This window comes from Lonchura striata, chromosome 8 (genome assembly GCF_050655825.1).
Source record: "Lonchura striata isolate lonStrDom1 chromosome 8, ASM5065582v1, whole genome shotgun sequence".
Classification (NCBI taxonomy): domain Eukaryota; kingdom Metazoa; phylum Chordata; class Aves; order Passeriformes; family Estrildidae; genus Lonchura; species Lonchura striata.
In genome coordinates, this window is record NC_140710.1 from 28,415,278 (window position 1) to 28,433,247 (window position 17,970).

The following is a 17,970-nucleotide window of genomic DNA, read 5'->3' on the forward strand; positions in this document are numbered from 1 at the left end:
GTAATAGCTTGGCTAGTGGTAGTTTTGCCTGCAGTGATCACAATATTGTGGATTTTGGATTCTGCTGCAGTGCTGATGGTTACTGCTAAGACACAGGTTTTAGATTTTTGAAGAGTAAATTGCAGCTGGCTCAAAGCTCACTTGGGAGGGATTCACTTCCATGCAGGCTAGAGGAGTGAGTGCTGGGAGTTTTCAAGAGCATTCTCCTAGAACCACAGAAACAGTGTGGCTCTAAAGGTAAGAGAACCAGGTGGGAACGGGTCTTTAGAGAGAGGACAACCTGCTCATCGTGTCTCATTGTGTCCTTGTTCACCCTCTCAGACATCTCTGCATGTACCATATCAGCTGTTCTCCAGTCCTGTGGTCAGTCCTGGATCCAAGGTGGCTTTTCCCCTGCAAATGTGTTGCATCCACTAAGATTTATCTATGAATGTTTGTATTTCTGCACTCTTTCCTTTTGCTTTTTGCCCCCTGCTCTATATTCCTATATCCCACACTTTTGGAGTTGGGACTTGTCACCTCCCCAGCTGTCTGTCATCCACCCAGTCCCACTGACACTTCAGCCTTCATCCAACTGCTGCCACCTTTTTTAAATTTTTTTTCTTTATATTGAGCTCTGCTCCATTACCATGTGGTTAAACTTGAAATAAAGGTGGGGATCATAATGTAATTTTGTCCAGGGATCTATCTCAATTACACTGAGCTTCAGCTCCTCAGCAGATCTGCTTCTTCCTTCTTTTGCCCTTATTTCTAAAAGGATCTTTAACTCTTTGTTTTCACTGGAGTCAGCTTGATTTCCAGGAATTCCATTTCCCTGACAGCTATGATGCAGCAGTGTCTTGCTGGTCAGTCCTGGTTTTTAATTCTTCATTCAAGACCTGTGTTCATCCCTCCATTTAAGTTGATCTGAATCCACTCATTACAAGTTAAGGCCAAATTTTCTTCCTCTCATCTCCTCTTTCATAATTTCTGTGCTGCTTACCAAAACCAGGTCTAAAATAGCATTGCCTTTGGCTGATTCAGTGATGATTTAGTGAACAACTTTTTTAGCCAGCACTTCCAGGAATATCTGGGCCATGCCATTGTTAGCAGCACTTATTTTTCAGCCTATCTCAGGGCAAAATGCCCTGCAGGCTTTCTGGTCTAACACTAATGCTTATGTATTTCTTTCCCAACTCTGACCTCAAGAAGTTGTGAACTACCCTCTGACGTAACAGAGCTGTGTGCTAGCAATCTGCAGCCTTCCAGCTCCCTTCCCCCTGTAAATTTATGTGGAAGGGTCACAGCCTTGAACTACAACGTGTCTTTTTGATCCCATCTGCAGCTTTTGCCAGTGCAGTTCTCTGACCCTTCAGCATCTGCTACTGCTTCTGTCCCATGCTCACACATGGAGATCGAGAGTTATCTCTGAACCCAACAGGAATTGCTCGTACATAAGGGAACCTCCTGATCCTGAAGGATCCTGTTTTGCCCTCTCACCCTCTTTGGCATCTTGATACTCAGCCACTCATGCAAAACTTAAACTGTCTTGCCAGTGATGGCTGCTCTTCTACTCGTGCTGTCAGTGCCTCAGAGGTGCATTTCTCCAGGCATGTCCAAGAACTGTGTGATGTCCTGATCCCTTGTGGACTCAAATGCTCTTTGGCTGGAGTCCAGCACCCTGTGAAGTTGATGAAAGGCTCCTGAGCACTACAGAGGGTATTATTCCAGCAGTGTTGTGCTTCCCGTGATCCCAGGAGAATGTCTGGCTCTTTCTCAGCCTTCCCTTCCCATCTTGCATGTGTTTTGTATCTGGCTGTGTTACCAAAGCCTGTCCAGATGAGAGTCATTTGGATGTTACTGCCTTGTCAAGTTGTCATGATGCTGGCAGAGAATGTTTGTGGCGTACCAGCAGAGTGCTGGACTGGAGTCAGAGCTCCCAGACATGGTCATGGGGATGCAAATAGGCTTAGTAAGTACAGAAGGACTTAAAAACACAGCATCCCCCCAGCTGCATTAGTGCCAGGGGGGCACTAATTACCTTTTGGGGCAGGTAAACCCAGGGTGTGAGGCAGCTGCAGTTGTAAGAATGACCATCAGCCTCGTCGGGAAGCAGAGCCAGTAACTCATCTGGGCTCATCCTCTGTGCCAAGGTAGCACCGAGTTTATGCTGGGGTGCTGGGCTTTGTCTGCCTGTGGCAGGGAGGAAGGGAGGCAAGGCTGAGGTGTGATGAGAACAGGGATGAGGTTTCCCAAATTCTAGCAAGGAAGATTCATTTATGCAGGTGTGGAGGCCCACCTACGCAGAGCCCCTGCTGAAGATTCACCATGAAGAGGAGTCCTTTGGTGGGCCAAAATGGAAGATACCCACTTTGACTCACATCTGGAGGAGCATCTCCCTTCAGGGATTAATTCAGAGGGTCTGCTGTCCCAAACTATTCACACCATTTGGATCAGCACCTGTCTTTATGGCCTGAGCCGTGACTCGGAGACAAGGCTGCTGTGTTTGTCATTAACCCTTTGCAGCCTTGGAGAAATGTGTTACACACACGATAAAAATGTTATTGGCAGGCTGGTGCTCATTTCTGGGAAGTCTGAGGGATTCCTCATTTGTCAAGCAGAGGTTTGGGGAAACAGGGAGCCTCTCTCCTTGCAGGAAGTAGGAAGAGGAATTTCCTTGCAGTGGTTGAAAGACATGAAAGCGGAGCCAGGAATCCCCTGTGACTTCTTTAGGCTGTATGGTTAGCTGCAGCTGGCTGGGTCTCAAGTATTTTCCAGCTGTCCATGGAGGGCACTTGGACAGCTTCCACCCAACCCCACTCCCACATCCCCTCTGAAAGGTCTACAGGGAAAAGACTCCTATTTTTGAATTGCAGTGGAATTCCTGTGGCATTACATGCTGCACCCTTTGTGGTACCCAGAGAATTTGATTTATGGTACTGCAGGGGGTATGTGCTGGCCTTGCTTTTCATTTGGAGATGCCATCTTTTGTGTCTTGCAGATCATGGCCACTGTGGCCCCAAGGCTTCCTGTTATGGTGTAGTTGTCACTAAAAGGTGCCACTCTTGCCCCTCTTCTACCACATCAGGCTTGTTTTACAGCTTGGACGTGTTTTCTGCTGCCCCATGGATTAGCAGATCCTCTCCTCTCTTCCACCTGCCCACCAGCAATGGTTCTGTTGTTGTTCCCAGAAATGTGTGCTGGAAAAGCTGCAACAGCTTTGTCTCTCCTGGATATATCAAGTCTTCTCCTTTGACCAAGCCAGCTCAGAGCCTGACTTACAACCCTGGTTAGGAAGGCGTTATCTCCCCCATGGTCAGGACGAAAGTTTCCAAGGAAAAGCATGAGAAAAAATGTGAGTTCCCCAGGGAGATCTGGGATCACGGTTGGAGTTAGATTTTTCAACTGCTCAGAAAGGAAGCTTTGGTTCTTTAGACTTTCATAAGGTAAGGTAAAGTGCAATAAGAGTTTACCATGCAAACCTACTGTCATTTGATGACTTTCCCCCTTGATATGATGGGGTGACACAGGGAAAATGGATCAGGACTCCAAGAAGACAATTTGTCAGGAAGCAATGGACACAATTGGGAATGTGAGAAATTTGGATTAGACATTGGGAATTATTTTTAACTTGAGGATGCTTGAACACTAGAATAAGTTGCCCAGAAAATTTGGGAAACCTCTGTCCTTGTGGCTGTTCAGGTCCCAGATGACCTTGAAAAATGTGATTTAATTACACCAGGTTTTGAACAAGGAGGTTAGAATGGCCTGTGGAGATCCTCTCCATCTGCAGTAGAGCCTCTGATTCTACTGTTCTGTGGTGACAGCCACTAAAGCTGCTCCATTTTCTTTTCCTTTTTTCAGCAGCAAGAAGCACCACAGGGTTATGTCCCATACAAGTGAAACAGGATGCAGTGTGGTGCCTTAGTGTCACATCAAACAGTGTCATTCAGCAGAACTTTGAGCCAATATCACCTGTTGTAAGGAAATCCATAATTCCTGGGCTCATGCCTTCAAATACCATCATTTTGAATGGTGTTCATTCCCATACTCATGTCTAATAATGTCATTCTGTAGCCCTCCCATCCCTAATCTCTCCCTGCTCTTGCACATACTCTTCTTGCAAGCTCCACTCTTCCAGGGCTGCAAGTGCTCCCCAGCTTCAGGTGGTATCACCACACAGCTGGTTGCTCTTGGATGCCCTCGGGAAAACATTGACTTTGAATCTGGCAAACCTGATGTCCCATCCCTATCTCTTCTGTCCTCTACCCTATTCTTTGGGGTTGGTTTGTATTTTGCTTCTCAGCTGACAGCTGTACCTTCACATATCCTTCTGTGCTTCCACATCGGGTTGCAGTGCCCATCCTGCTGTAATCACCATCTAGTTTGGAATACTCCAATCTTGTAGGTGTTGGAAAACTATTTGGGAAGCAGAGGAGAGTGCTGTTGTTTAGGCTGTTTGTGGAGACCAAGGACTGCTCTGCCTTCGCCTCAGTGACAATCACAGAAGCACTGAAGGAGAGGGAGAGCCTAACCTTGGCAGGAAGCAAAAGGCTCAGATGCCAGTTGGATGCTCCTTGTCTAACCTAAGGATGCCAGCAGGAAATGTAGTTTGAGGGGAATTGGAGTTGCCCATTCTAGAATTGTTCTGCTCACATCTTTGGGGATGTTAGCGAGATATTTCTTCTTTCTATGCCATAGTGGGTAAAATTAGGGTCCTTCCTTCTCCTTGCCTCTCCAACCCATCTGAGAAGCTCTCCATATTGGAACTGCTCTCTCTAACCCTTAAACACCCCTGAACCATCCAGATCTCTCAATAGAGGAAATTACAGTTATTTATAATTAAGTCTTGACAAAAAATGTTGCTAGTGTCAAGGGAATGGCAGGCGACAGCCAGAAAAACATCATGTCTCCAGAAGAGGGACTGCAGGAATATCCCTCTGAATAGGGCTGACGTCGGCTCCTGGAATTTGGACAGCCTGGAAGGCTTTGGGGCTATTTTTCCGAGATATCATAGGTCAGGAATTGATGCTATTTTTAAGACTGTGTCCCCCGAGCAGCTTTGATGAGTGAAGGAGACTTTCTCTCCCCCCTCCCCCTCCTTATGCTCTATTTCTATGAAATTTTTGCTTCTATTCCTTCCGAGTCATGCCTCAAGTATGTCCTTCAGGTTTGTTTATCCTTCTCACTATCTATTCCTCCTGGCCTGCTCCCGTCTTGGTTGGGTTGAAGGGGTGGCGTCAGCGTGGCGCGTGTCTGGGATGCTCAGGCGAGACATCACAGAGAAGGGATCAAGTTCTCCTAATTTGTCCTTTCCGGTTGGGAGAGTTTTCTCTCCACAAGCTGATGTGGCTGGGGAAAGTGTTCTGGGAATGCTGCTTTGTGGTGGGAGATCTCAGGGCCTGGTGAAGACAAGCTGGTCATCTCATCTCGCCATGTAGTCCAGCCAAGATTTGTCTGAAGTAACTGAATCTTCAGAGCTCCTGGGAAGATGGGTGAGATGCCTCCAGCCTGGGATGGTCTTTTGGGGCTGACTGGTAGGAGAGAGGCAGTCAGAAGACCCTGATTTTCTGACACCTCCCAAGTCAGCAGTGGCTTTTGAAAGCTTCTCCTATTTCAGGTCTAGGGAAATAGCCCTTGGGTCTACCCAGCTCTGTTCCACGTGCCGGCCTGCTTTAGTTTATTTCCAGAATCCTTTTTTTTTCTTTTTTTTTTCTCCTTCTCTTCAATTTGCTGTAGAGACCTCTCTCTTTCTAGACAAGCCTGTTGGTGTAACAGCTTGACTAGGGATCTTGCCACTTCAAACAAGATGAGAACGTGCCTTTTCCCCTTAACCCATCCTCATCTCCATCCTTCTGTCCATCACCCCATGGAGTGAGGAATGCACTGCTGGGCATCACTGCTAATGGACACCACCAGAGGCAGCTTGTTCAAACAGACCTGGTGTTCCTTCATGGTGAGCCCAGTGTAAAGAAATTATTGTGCTCCCTTCATCATCTGTCCATGCAGCTCAAAGATGCCAGCTGCTCCTGGAAGCACGGGAATAAGTGAAATGCTTTCTGCCACCTTAATGTTGCTGTTGGCTACATGCTGCAGGTTTAGTCATTCTTATAACATATTTCCACAATGGTGTGTTTCCATCATCATTCCACAGTGATGTATTTAAAGGCTTTCCATGAGTTGTTTTTTTTTTTTTTTTTTCTTGCTCAGAATCTCTTAAATGAATGGCTTCACAAACTGTGTGTCAGGACCTTCAAGTTTTGAAGACTTAGAGACAAGTCAAAGCAATGTGAAGACAATGTCTGCTACCTGTCCTAACCCTGTCTCAGCCCATGAGGTTAATGGCACAGATGGTGGAAATGGTAGTACTTAATTTATAGAATCATAGAATATCTGAAGATGTAAGGGACCCACAAGGATGCTTGAAGTTCATTTAAAAGGGTACCTGTCATTTGCAGCACAGTCCAAGACTTTATAATTCCATTGCTGTTATTATTGCTGATATTAGTTTAGACCTTGATTGTTTTGCACAGCGGAGGACGTGAACTCCCTAAAGAGCAATGCTGGGACTGTTGTTGTTCTGGTGAATGTGAAACAGTCTTTTGACCTGTGCAGAAACACTCACATAGAGGGAAGAGTGAAACCTAAATTTCCTGACTACTGGACTCTTTTTTTTGTTTCCAAGGGCTGAGATATGCCATGTGGTGAGGATCACTTCACAGACACTCAGACATGGGTGTTACTGCTCTGCTGCAATGCCCGGGGCCTACCCACCTCTCTTAGCTCATTACCTTTCTGTGGCCTTTAGAAATGCATGTCTTGGATATTCCAGTGTTTTTTTCGCTCCCGCAACTCTTTATTCCCAGCTCTGAAGATGGAAGGAGACACAGCCAGCAGTGCTGTCAGGAGACTTTCCCCACTAAACTTGCCCTTTGATGAATCTGGCTCCAGAGATTACCCTCCCCTCATTAAGCTTATTTTGGGAGATCTTGTTTTTTCCCCTGCTGGCTCCTGTAGACATCTCAAACATTGTCTGAAAGATCCAGATCATGAGTGGCAGGGCAGAGTCTTCTCCCAGGTCTGTTTTGAGCAGAGCTGGAAGAAATTTTTTTTTTTTTGAGTATTTTCCAAGATACCTTTTGCTCATGCTCTTCCTTGTGCCATTCCCTGGAGTGTGTCTTGATGTGCCTGTGCACTGCTGGTTCACCCTTGTATTTACCACATACTACCATCTCTGGCATACTGGTTTTCCTGGGGAAAAGGTTGGAGTGGAAGTCCAGATAGACTAGAGAAGCTGGAGAAGAGACTCCTCAGCCCCAGCTGACAAACACTCTCTGCACCCAACAGTAAGGTTTGATGTTCCATTCCTGTCCTGCCCCATATCAGGGACAACCCCTGAAAAACCCTTGTTAGAAGCAGTTAGAGTTCTTGATTCATTCTTCTCTCCTTTAATCTCAAATTCCCCTTTTCTGATGCCAAATCCCCTCTCTTTTCCCTAGCAGGACCAACTTCTACATTTCCTTCCTTCTCTCATATTTTCTCCTCCTGTTTTGTTCCCTCTTATCCCATTTTGCAGGACTTCTTCTTGTTCCCCATGGTTGGAAAACCTTTTCTGGGAGTAGAACTCACCAACAAATCTACTGTAATCAGCAAAATTTCTTCAGGCTAGCATGAGAGCGTTCCACCCCACCCAAACCCCTCACTGGCTGAACTTGCACCTTACAGAGCAGAGTTTGCAGTGTCACAGGACTTCCTGTTGAAATGCTGATTTTTTCCGTGCTTTAAGATGCTCTTGGTTTCAGAGTTGAGGATGTAGGATGTCTGTGGATGGCTCCTGCTTTTCCTCCTCACTCTGTTTGGAATGTGTGCTGACTATTCCCTCTCTTTTGTCCCTGCAGGGCGTACATGAGCGTGAAGGAGCTGAAGGAGGCTCTGCAGCTGAACAGCACCCATTTCCTCAATGTTTACTTTGCCAGTTCAGTGAGGGAAGAGTTGGCTGGTGCTGCCACTTGGCCGTGGGACAAAGAGGCCCTTAGTCACCTGGGTAAGTAATTTATCCTGTTCCCGGGGTCTCAGAATTATTGGTTTTCCTCTCTCTTCCTCAACTTGGCAAAAAAAGCAGATGTGCTCTGCCTCAGCATTGTGGATGTCTGATAAGAAGGTCGTGATAACAGGGTTTGGGTGTTCCAACAGCTGCTGCTGCAAGGAAAAGAGCTGCCAGTTCCCTGAATCCATGCAGGTCAGGTGGTGAGGTTACACACTGACAAGGGCTTCAACATTGTTATGAGAAACTTTTAATGGTGAAGGCAGTGGGACTACAGATTTACCATAAGTGCAGACTCTGGAGAGAGTTCTGGACTCACATTTGGTTGCTCCTGGACCTTCCAGGTCTAACTTTCAGGATCCTGGAGATGTGAACTCCACTCTGCAGCACGTAATAGCAAACAGATACAAACCAGGAGTGTCAATGTTTTCAGAGCTGAGATGTCAGATTTCAGCAACTCCAGCCAGCAGCCAGAATTGGCCACTTCCGAATCCAGCTGCAAGTGTGAGGATAACTATCAAATTTTACCATGTTTTTATAACTTGGCCTACTACCTGCTGGAGGCAAGGTTCTTCTTGGCCTCAGAGGATTCAGGGCAGACCCTTAAGGTCATCCATCAGTCCTCGTAGGCTGCAAAACAGCCAAAATGCCTACTGGTTCCCTAGAATGTGGTTGTTCTGCGCATTTTCTGCTATTTCTGTTGTTTCCCTTTTTCCTGCCTCTCTTACCACCTCTTCAGTTGTTAGAGTTTTCTGGCAAAGCCCTTTACACTTTGCAGTCAAAATGTCTAAAGTGTTTCTCAATAAGTAACTGGAAATAATTACTCCTGACACCTGCACAGCAGACCTAGACCTTCTGCTTTTACAAGTGCGTGATGTTCAACCCTTAAAAGTTTCACACTGCTGTTAAAGACCTGTTTCAAAGTTCCTTTGTGCCAGTTTCCCTCCCTCAATGAGTTTCAGGGCTGTTTTTTCAATAGAATATTGCTACAGCTGCTTGTTGAGGAAGGCAAATCTCCATGAAATTTATTCTTTCAGCTTCCAGAAATCACTTCCAAGGCTCAGCTTGACAATCATCTGACTGCAGCAAGTGCTTCAGCCACACACATTCCCCTCAGACCTCTCCCCATGGCATGCAAGCCGTTGTACAGAGGGGTAATTGGGGTGACTGGTCTCATCAAAAGCTTGCATTATTTAGCTCCAGTCTCCGAGCCTGTGTCCAGCCAGGGACATGAGAAATGGCACCATCTGGAAATGTTGGATCAGGGCTTTAGCATGGAGGTTCAGGCGAAAAGGGGTGTTGTCTTGACTCTGGTGCCAGAGCTGTGAAGTATGAAGCTGGATCCAAACTTCTTTGAGTCTCTGGCACGAACTGAAGACTTTGGTTCGAGACTGTCCTTGGTTTTAGATTTAATGAGCTTGGGAGGGTGGGTGGTGGACTCTGTTCTCCATAAACAGCGAGCTTCACCACATCATCACTTGCTTTGTACCATGCACAATGTATATTATTGTCCCACACAGAAGAAACTTAGGACTGAGGTGGCCATGAATATGTGGCTTTTGACAAAAGCTCTCACAAGAGACTAATGGAGAATCTGAGCAGATGTGAAAGTAAAGCTGTGAGTAAAGAGAAAGGAAAACCTTGGGAGGAGTTCATGGCAGTTTGAGAAAAATTTCTGAGCTTAAGGACCTAGCTATGACCAGAGGTGAAGACAGGTCTATACAAAAGAGAGGGGTCTGTCTCCAAAAAGACAGACTCCTTTCCTTATGCTAAATCTTGCTAATCTGCTGTCTATCCTGACATTAAAATATTAGGGTCAGCACACAAGGCCTGCACCCCTCATGCCATGGTCTGCTCCTTTGGAGCAGAAATGCTGATTTTTTTGCCATGCTGATTTTTCTCTACACCCATAGAGACCCTCCATGCTTCAGCTCTCTGCATGAATCAGATTGGTTCTCTGAGAAGCCAAACTGCCTCTTGTCTGCAGAGAGTCTTGGTCAGTTTGCTCTGTTGCTCTGAACTGGACTTTCTTAGATGTTTTCAGGAGAAACATCATGAGACTTTCTCTTCTCCAGCTGCCTTCCTTTCTGCTATTTTAATACTTTGCCACAGCCCAAAGATCACTAGATTTATTGTTCTCCATCAGTTCTTCTCTAGAACAGAAGAACTGTTTAATCTGCCACTTGGATTTTGATCTTCTTATAAATAATTTTTTCATGATCTTTGAGTGTGTTTTTCAAGAGGGTCCTGCTCACCTTCCTGTTGGTGTCATCACCTTCTGGAAGTCTTCAGTGAACTTTGTTTTTCATCCCCTTCTCTTCACAATGCTTCTTTGGGACTACCAGAAATTACCTTTGACCATTCACGTGCTGGTTACCTACAGTTCTATCGCTCTCCTCCAGACTTTTTTCCTGAGGAAATTTAATTTTCAGGCAGCCTTTCTGAAGGCTTGGGGATAGTTTACCAATAATACAGCCAACAGCAACTACTTTCAATGAAGCATAAAAGACAATTACTGGCTTGGAGAGGCTGAAGTGGTCTATGAAATTTCTATAGACCGTGTTTCAGCTACTGTGGAGCTCCCAGAGAAAGACAGCTTGCTGCCAGCAAGCAGCAGAGGTAGGTCTCAGGTCTGTTTGCACCACTCCCTGTGACTACACTGTCTGTCTCAGTCTTTCCACCGTAATCGCAGCGAGTTCCTCGCAAATTCAGATTTCTTGGAGTCTGGAATGAGTTTTCTGAGAGCTTAGAAGTAAATCTTTTTAACTACAAAGCAGAAAGGGTCGAAGAACTTCCTTTCAGGAAAAAAAAAAAAAAATCCTTAACTTTCTGTGGTGGAAAGCCTTGTTCAAAAAACCCAGTAATGTAATAATGCAGATGCTTTGAACTTCGTGTGTAGCTGCATGTGAACTGCATAAACGTGGTCGAAAGGCAAGGGAATGGTGAACATTTGATGTTATAAATACTTTCTGTAGTTATATAAGCTGAGGCCAGCTCATATATCTGGCAGAGGTCAGTGGCTCCTGAAGGAGGGCCAGCCCTTCCATCCGAGGTACCTTAGGCAATGGCCATCTTCCTGTCTGACTAACTGTCATGCGTTTGTTCCATTCATTGCTCTGACTCAGTGTTTGGGGAACACTGGCCCTGCAATGCAGGTTCAGCTTTGTGGTTTACTGTTTAAAAGTCCTGTGGTTACTTGGGAATGTCCTCTGGGATAGCCCTGACCTAGGAACAGGTTGGCTTCTTTGGGACTGGCATGGGCAGGAGTCCTTCAGCATTGCCATGGATCCTGGCTCATAGCAGAGAATGTCCTGGGAGCAGGAGATTCCAGGGCTGTGAGAGCAAAGGAGAAGCACAGTCTACACCAGCACAAGTCTGGTGGGCTCAGATCAAGCTCTTGTTGCTTGATCAGAGTGGAGAGTTGGCCCTGGGGACATTACCAGGTCTGCAGCTGGTAGGTCTGGCCTGGAGAGACAAGGTGTTGAGGCCAGACCTGAAACTTTCCAGCTGCCTGGACGTGGTTGTTTGAGCAAGTCCAAAGCAGTCTCTGGTTCACCTGCCTCGGAGTGCTGGACCCCCTTGATACCACAGGGATATGGAAGTTTTGAGCTTTGTTGTGTAAATGCTGACCCTATAGACCTCCCTGAGTTGGTTCTCAGGCACTGAAAGCCCAGTTTAGCCCCTTGCCCAGGGCAGGAGGAAGCAAAGGTGAGAAGGGAATGCCCGAATTGCAGTGGAGAGAGGGGGGAGGGTGGTCCTGTTGGGATGTTATGAACACTTCCACATCTTGCCTTCACAGCCAGGATCCTGCAGAGGGGAAATAGAACTTCCTGGTCCAAAGCTGGGAGCACTCCCAACTCATCAGGGAGCAGTGGGGACAGGGAATGAAGGGATAGGGATGTTCTGGAAGGCAGAGTTCTCAGGCTGTTTCTAATTCTGCCATTTAATTAGTTGTTAAAATAAGTACTAAAAATATGATGGTCCTTGTGGAGTGTGAGGGAGGAATGGACTAGGGGGAGCCAGCAGAGAGCAGGGGAGGGGACAGGGTACCACGGCCTTGGCATCCCTGTCTTGTGACAGTTTTCTGCCTCCCTGTACTGGAATCCCATTTATTCCACCACATGGGAAGAGCATTGGATTTCTGCAGGGAGGAGGGCTGGGCTGCTTGGTGTCAGGATGCCCTGTGCCCCTGGTGCTCAGCCCCTTTCCCTGTGGTTATTGCTGCAGGATGCATGCCGGGCTCTCACATCTCGTTTACTTGTTTATGAACACTATTTTCTTTCTGTATGCACATTCCTCCTTTCAGACCTTTGGGCAGGCAGCCCCCCTGCCTGGCTCAGGCTTGGATTTGGCTGTAGAGATGCCTTTTCTTTCTGTTCTCTCTTCTCTCATGCCCTGTTTTGATTGAAATGAGAAGCAGCTTTGCTTTTATGTGCCCACTGGGTTTCCCATCAATGGGATGCCCTTTGCTATCTATAGCATTTACTAGGGTGGTAATTGAGAGGGTGATGGCTTCCAGAAACCTAATAGTTGACAGGACAGATCATGATGGTCCCAAAAGGGTTTTTCAGCCTCTGTGCCTTCTTCTTGTGACCCGTCTCCAGGCAACTAAAGGGTCAAGAGCTGATTGATGGGATGCAAAGTCCTTTGCTCTCTTGTCTCACAACTAGGAAGAAAGGGAATGCAGCTACTTTGTGACCCATCCTTTGCCTCAAGCCCTGGGCAGAAGATCCACACTGTGGGAAGGAAGAGCAATAAACATGAATTTTGAGCTAAGAAATGGTGCCACTTGACAGGTCAGTGGTGCCTCTCAGCCCTTCCAGGGGCCACACACGCAGGATGTTCCACAGAAGATGCCACCCTCATTTCTTCCCCCCTTGTTGGAAGGGCTTGGGAGAATTGCTCAGGGAGTCTCTGAAGATCCCTTCCCAGCCCCCAGCTCAGTGTTCACCCAGCATGGCTCCCCCATGGGAGTCACAGACCTGCTGGTGCCTTGCCAGGGACACTGTGATCTGAAGAAAACCCTCTCTTGGAAGGAATGCCCTGTACTCGAGGACACGAGGTAGTCGGCAGCACACGGAGCTGATCCAGGAGCAGATTTCAAGCAGTCTGTGTGGCTGGAGACAGGATCACACTGTGGCCACCTGCCAGCTCTAACTTTGCTGGCAGGGCAGTGATCATCAGCAGAGATGCAGTAGCAGAGGCTCTGCCGTGAGGTAGCTGGCACAGTAAATCCTCCAGGGCCCTGCAAAGGAGGGAGCAAGCTGTGCTGGAGCCAACTATTCACCACACTGCCATCCAAGCTGTCTGGGTTAAAAGTAGTTGTGTAAAAACAGCCTCCTGAGACATGGAGGGGTTGCCTGGAGTCAGCCTGGGCGCATGCTGGGGTTCTGCTTTTAGCACCCCTGTCTTGTTGATACTTCCCAGCCCCTGCTCCTCCGCTGTAAGGCAGCGTGGAAAAGTGGATGGAGAGTGAAAATGAGAAGAGAAAAAGGGGGGAAATGGCCAGTGAAAAACCTCAAAAAAATGAAGAGATTCCAAAGCAATTTTAACGTGGATAAAATAAAGGAGGTGAATAAAAGGAGGCCAGTGAAGCAAATATTTTTGTTCTCAAGCACCTTCTGTGGACAGTTTCCTAGCAGATGTGGTACAGAGCCATCAGCACAGGGTGTGCATCCCAGCTCAGGGGCTGGAGATGCTGGCAGTGAGCAAAAGGAAGGCTCTGCTCCACCTGGCTTTTGTCAGTATCCTTGATCCTTGTTCTTCCCATCACAGATGGGCTCACAGGAAAGGAAACACCACTTGCCCTTACAGACACAGTTCAGTTTAGGGCAGGATGATCATGGGTCCTGTCCAGCTCTGTGCTGTTGCTCTCAGTATGAGGTGGCAGCTCTGGGGCAGTTTCTGGGGGGCTTACCTGTGCCTTGCTCCAACATCTTTGACAGCTGAACCTGCCCAAACTGTCTCAGAGACAAACTGCCCCTCTTGTGTCTCCTTGAGTCAGGGGCTGGGGTACTCCAGTGAAGAGGAATAGGTTTGTGGTGGTTTGTGAGGATCTTGTGGGGTTCATTTGCCCCTTGTTCCTGTGAAGGGGAGGAAGAGGTCTTCAGAAGCTATGTCTTGGGAAATCCCACTCTAAAATACACTGAATTTGGGTCAAGTTTGTGGTAGAAGCTTAGTGGATTTCAACCATACCTCATGAGACTTTCAGCTTACCCCACAGCATCTGGTTTGGAGGTTGAAGCAATAGGTCATGGGTGATTTCTGAGCAGGGGCTGGAGGTAGTGCACTTGAATCTCCACATGGATTTGTGCTGAAGCTGGCTTCTAGTTGGCACAGCTGAGTGTGTCGGGACATTGCTCAGCACCTCGTTGTCCTCACCTGCCATGGGAGCTGGCCTGCCTTAGATACCTGTCTAGGGAAGGACTTCTGTCCTCTGGTTCAAAATATGAACCCTGTAAAGTCACAGCATGGCTCGATTTGGTGCTCTGCTCCAAACCTCCTTTGGAGCTGTGTGATCCAAAGCAGTCTCTGAATTACTGCTGTGCAAAAAGATGCAGAGGGCAACAGTAGCTGCAATGATTGAAGATGTTGAGGGGGGAATAAAGTGGTAGGAGGGGAAGAAAAACCACCCACCCTGTTCCAATCCAAGAGGGCAAAGGAGCCTCTTGGTATCCTATCAGGGGCTGAATATTTCCACCTTTGGGTCTCCATCTGGCCCCTCGTCTGTGGCCTGGAAGCACAATGAGAGGAATTTCACCTCTCACAGGTGAGAAATGACAGATATCCACTGTCCCTTTCCTGGAATGATGCTCTCTGTACTTGCCATTCCAGGTGGAGTTGTCCTCAACCCTGCTTACTACGGCATGCACGGCCACACCAACACCATGATCCACGAAGTGGGGCATGTCCTGGGGCTCTACCACGTCTTTAAGGGAGTGAGTGAGAGGGAATCTTGTGACGATCCCTGCAGGGAGACCACTCCATCCATGGAGACAGGAGACCTCTGTGCTGACACTGCCCCCGCCCCAAAGAGTAAACTCTGTCGGGATCCAGACCCTACCAATGACACCTGCGGCCAGACACATTTCACAGGGACGCCCTTCAACAACTACATGAGTTACACAGGTAACAAGCAATCCTTTTTGGGAGTCATGAGGGGTCACCTTCCTTAAAACCTGGGATTCCTTCCCTTCTACCTCCATCAGCAGTGCCTTACCTCACTCCCTAACCATCAGGGTGTTTGGGATGTGTCAGGCAGTGCTTGCAGCAGCTGCTTCACCACTTTCTTCCCTCAAGGCTATTTCTATCCATCCCTCTCTTCCCACCACACTGGGCATGCACCAAAGCTGCTGTTGTCTGTGTGCTCTTGTTCTTCGCTCCCGAAGCTATTTTCGTTATTATTTATTATCATTACCGTTAACGATTAACCTCCTGACCCCTTCTGGCTGGGCTCCCCAGGGCGTGCCGCGGTGGCCGGGGTTTGTCCTGCCGTTTCGGGCGGAGCCGCGGGGCGGTGCCGCGCCCAGGTGCGGGGCGGGGCGGTGCCGCGCCCAGGTGCGGGGCGGGGCGGTGCCGCGCCCAGGTGCGGTGCGGGGCGGTGCCGCGCCCAGGTGCGGGGCGGGGCGGTGCCGCGCCCAGGTGCGGGGCGGGGCGGTGCCGCGCCCAGGTGCGGCGCGGGGCGGCGCGGCGCGGGCCGGTGCGGGGCGGTGCCGCGCCCAGGTGCGGCGCGGTGCGGTGCCGCGCCCAGGTGCGGGGCGGTGCCGCGCCCAGGTGCGGGGCGGTGCGGTGCCGCGCCCAGGTGCGGGGCGGTGCCGCGCCCAGGTGCGGGGCGGGGCGGTGCCGCGCCCAGGTGCGGTGCGGGGCGGTGCCGCGCCCAGGTGCGGTGCGGCGCGGCGCGGCGCGGGCAGGTGCCGGAGCGGAGCTGCTCGGGCAGTGCCATCTGGTGGCTTTGGGGACACACGGCACCAGCGAGCCCCGCCGGCACGCCGCTGCCTCGCAGCCATCCCTACAAATCCCCGAGTCAAACAGTCTCGCCAGGAGCCAAGGGTGCGTGTCACCCTGCCCTGACCGCGGCCCGGCCTCTCCTGTCCCGCAGATGATGACTGCACCAACAGCTTCACCCCCAACCAGGTGGCCCGCATGCACTGCTACCTGGACCTGGTCTACCAGCGCTGGGGCCACAGCAAGAAGCCGGCGCCCATCCCCATCCCCGCCATGGTCACCGGGCAGACACAGCACTCCCTCAGCATCTACTGGCTGCCTCCCATCAGCGGTGTCATCCACGAGAGGTGAGGGAGCCGCGCTTGCACGGGAGCCTGCTGGAAAGGACGCGGGACCCCCCGGTGCCATTCCCACCCTCGTCGTCTCCGGCAGAGCCGGGCTGCTGCCGCGGCCCCCCGGCAGACGGGCTCTCCTGCAAGCTTCCCGCTCTCGGGGTGCCGGGAGGGGAAGCCAAAGAGCATCAGGAGGCAAAGCCAGCTCGAAAACCCCAGAGTGCAATCAGGGAATGAAAAATGGGCTTCATTTAGCACTTATTGTATAAAGTAGCTATTTACCAGGAGGAAATGCAGCCCTGTGGTTAAGGCAGGGAGCTCGAACCACAAGAGCTGGGTTTCGTTCCCAGCGCTGTCATGGACTCGCAGAGCAGCTAACTGGGGGTAAGTCAGGAAACTTCTCAAGCCAGAGAAATGACGCCAAGGAGCCAGAGTTGTTTGGCTGTTGAGCAGTGCATGGCCACGAGTGTTGAGTGGATGTCTGTCTTCTCCCCACTAAGGGAGCCACTAAGACCTGGACACACCACCAGTGTCTCTGTTCAGCAGCCCCTCTTACTAATATATTTCAGTTTCCACCAGGGTTTAGGTGGTGAGACTTTATTTTTAGTTTGTTTTTTGGTTTGGTTTGGTTTTTGTTTTGTTTTTGTTTTTGTTTTTTTTTTTTTTTTTGCTTATGGGATCATAAGCACATACATAAAGAGCTTTTGAACTTGTTTTGAAGCTGCTTCATAAAGCTGTCTTTTATAATTAAAAGGAAAATGCTTTTGATGGTAGCTGGGGCACTCTTGGGTCAGTGTTTGCTGACTTTTCAAAGAATGGGTGCTCTCCACAATGGGCCTTTTGCTCAGGAGTAACAAGAGCACGTGCATCTCACCCCACAGACAGGAGCTTCAAGTCATCCAAATAAGCTGTTTTGTTGAGGAATGAAGTGATTTGGGAGCAGGAAAACATGGATCTAGAAGGGAGGCACTTAGGAACCACCCCAAGCTGTCACTCATAGCTGTCTCAGGAGCTGATCCATTGTGGCAGTCCTGCATCCCCTGAGAAGAACTGGTCGAGGAAGGTGGCTGAGGCTGGCCCTTATAATAGAGAAATGCCTTTATCTTTTCTGGAGAGCATGGCAATTGCCATTATTGAGACTGGTTTGTTGAAAGCCAAAACCTAACTCTGGGTTGAGCAGAGGGGTCCTTATTTGCACCCACCCTATCCAGAGGCATTACCCTGGGATGTGTGGGGTCTGTTAGCTCTGACTGGCAGGGATGGAACAGGTTATTAAGACTGCCCAGAGAGCATGGAGAAGAGGAGAGATTAAATCCAGCCTGTCCCATGGGTGCTGGTATTTCCCTGCCTTTGAAGAAGCTGATTGCAAGCAGGATGATATACCCAGGGAGATGTGAGACCTTAGCTCTGCTTTTCCAACTCCCTGTCGGGTGCCACCTGGACAGGTGTGGCTGGGGGGTTGGCTGGTCCTGCTGAGACGTGCTGGGGCGTGTGCTCTGTCAGCAGGGAGCAGGACACGCTGTGTGACAGCTGTGCTGAGGATGGCACCTTCCGTCAGTACGTGCACGAGGCCTCCTCCCCTCGCGTCTGCGACTCCTCCGGCTACTGGACCCCAGAAGAAGCAGAAGGTAAATGTCTCCTCTCTTCTCCTCTCTGTGAGCCCCCAGACAG

The 17,970-nt window shown here is 49.2% G+C and overlaps 1 protein-coding gene across 4 annotated transcripts in view; it reads left to right on the forward strand.

Annotated features, from left to right (window-relative positions):
* PAPPA2 (pappalysin 2) overlaps positions 1-17,970 on the forward strand; it is a 93,759-nt gene that overhangs the window by 21,619 nt on the left and 54,170 nt on the right. For 2 of the 4 annotated variants that reach the window (XM_085586654.1, XM_077785293.2), the window contains exons 3-6: positions 7,878-8,023; positions 14,858-15,151; positions 16,122-16,314; positions 17,806-17,927. In XM_085586654.1, the coding sequence (XP_085442780.1) occupies positions 7,878-8,023; positions 14,858-15,151; positions 16,122-16,314; positions 17,806-17,927 (755 nt within the window). Of the gene's footprint in view, positions 1-7,877; positions 8,024-14,857; positions 15,152-16,121; positions 16,315-17,802; positions 17,928-17,970 lie in introns of all 4 variants that reach the window. The other 2 variants (XM_085586653.1, XM_085586655.1) reach the window with 1 other exon arrangement.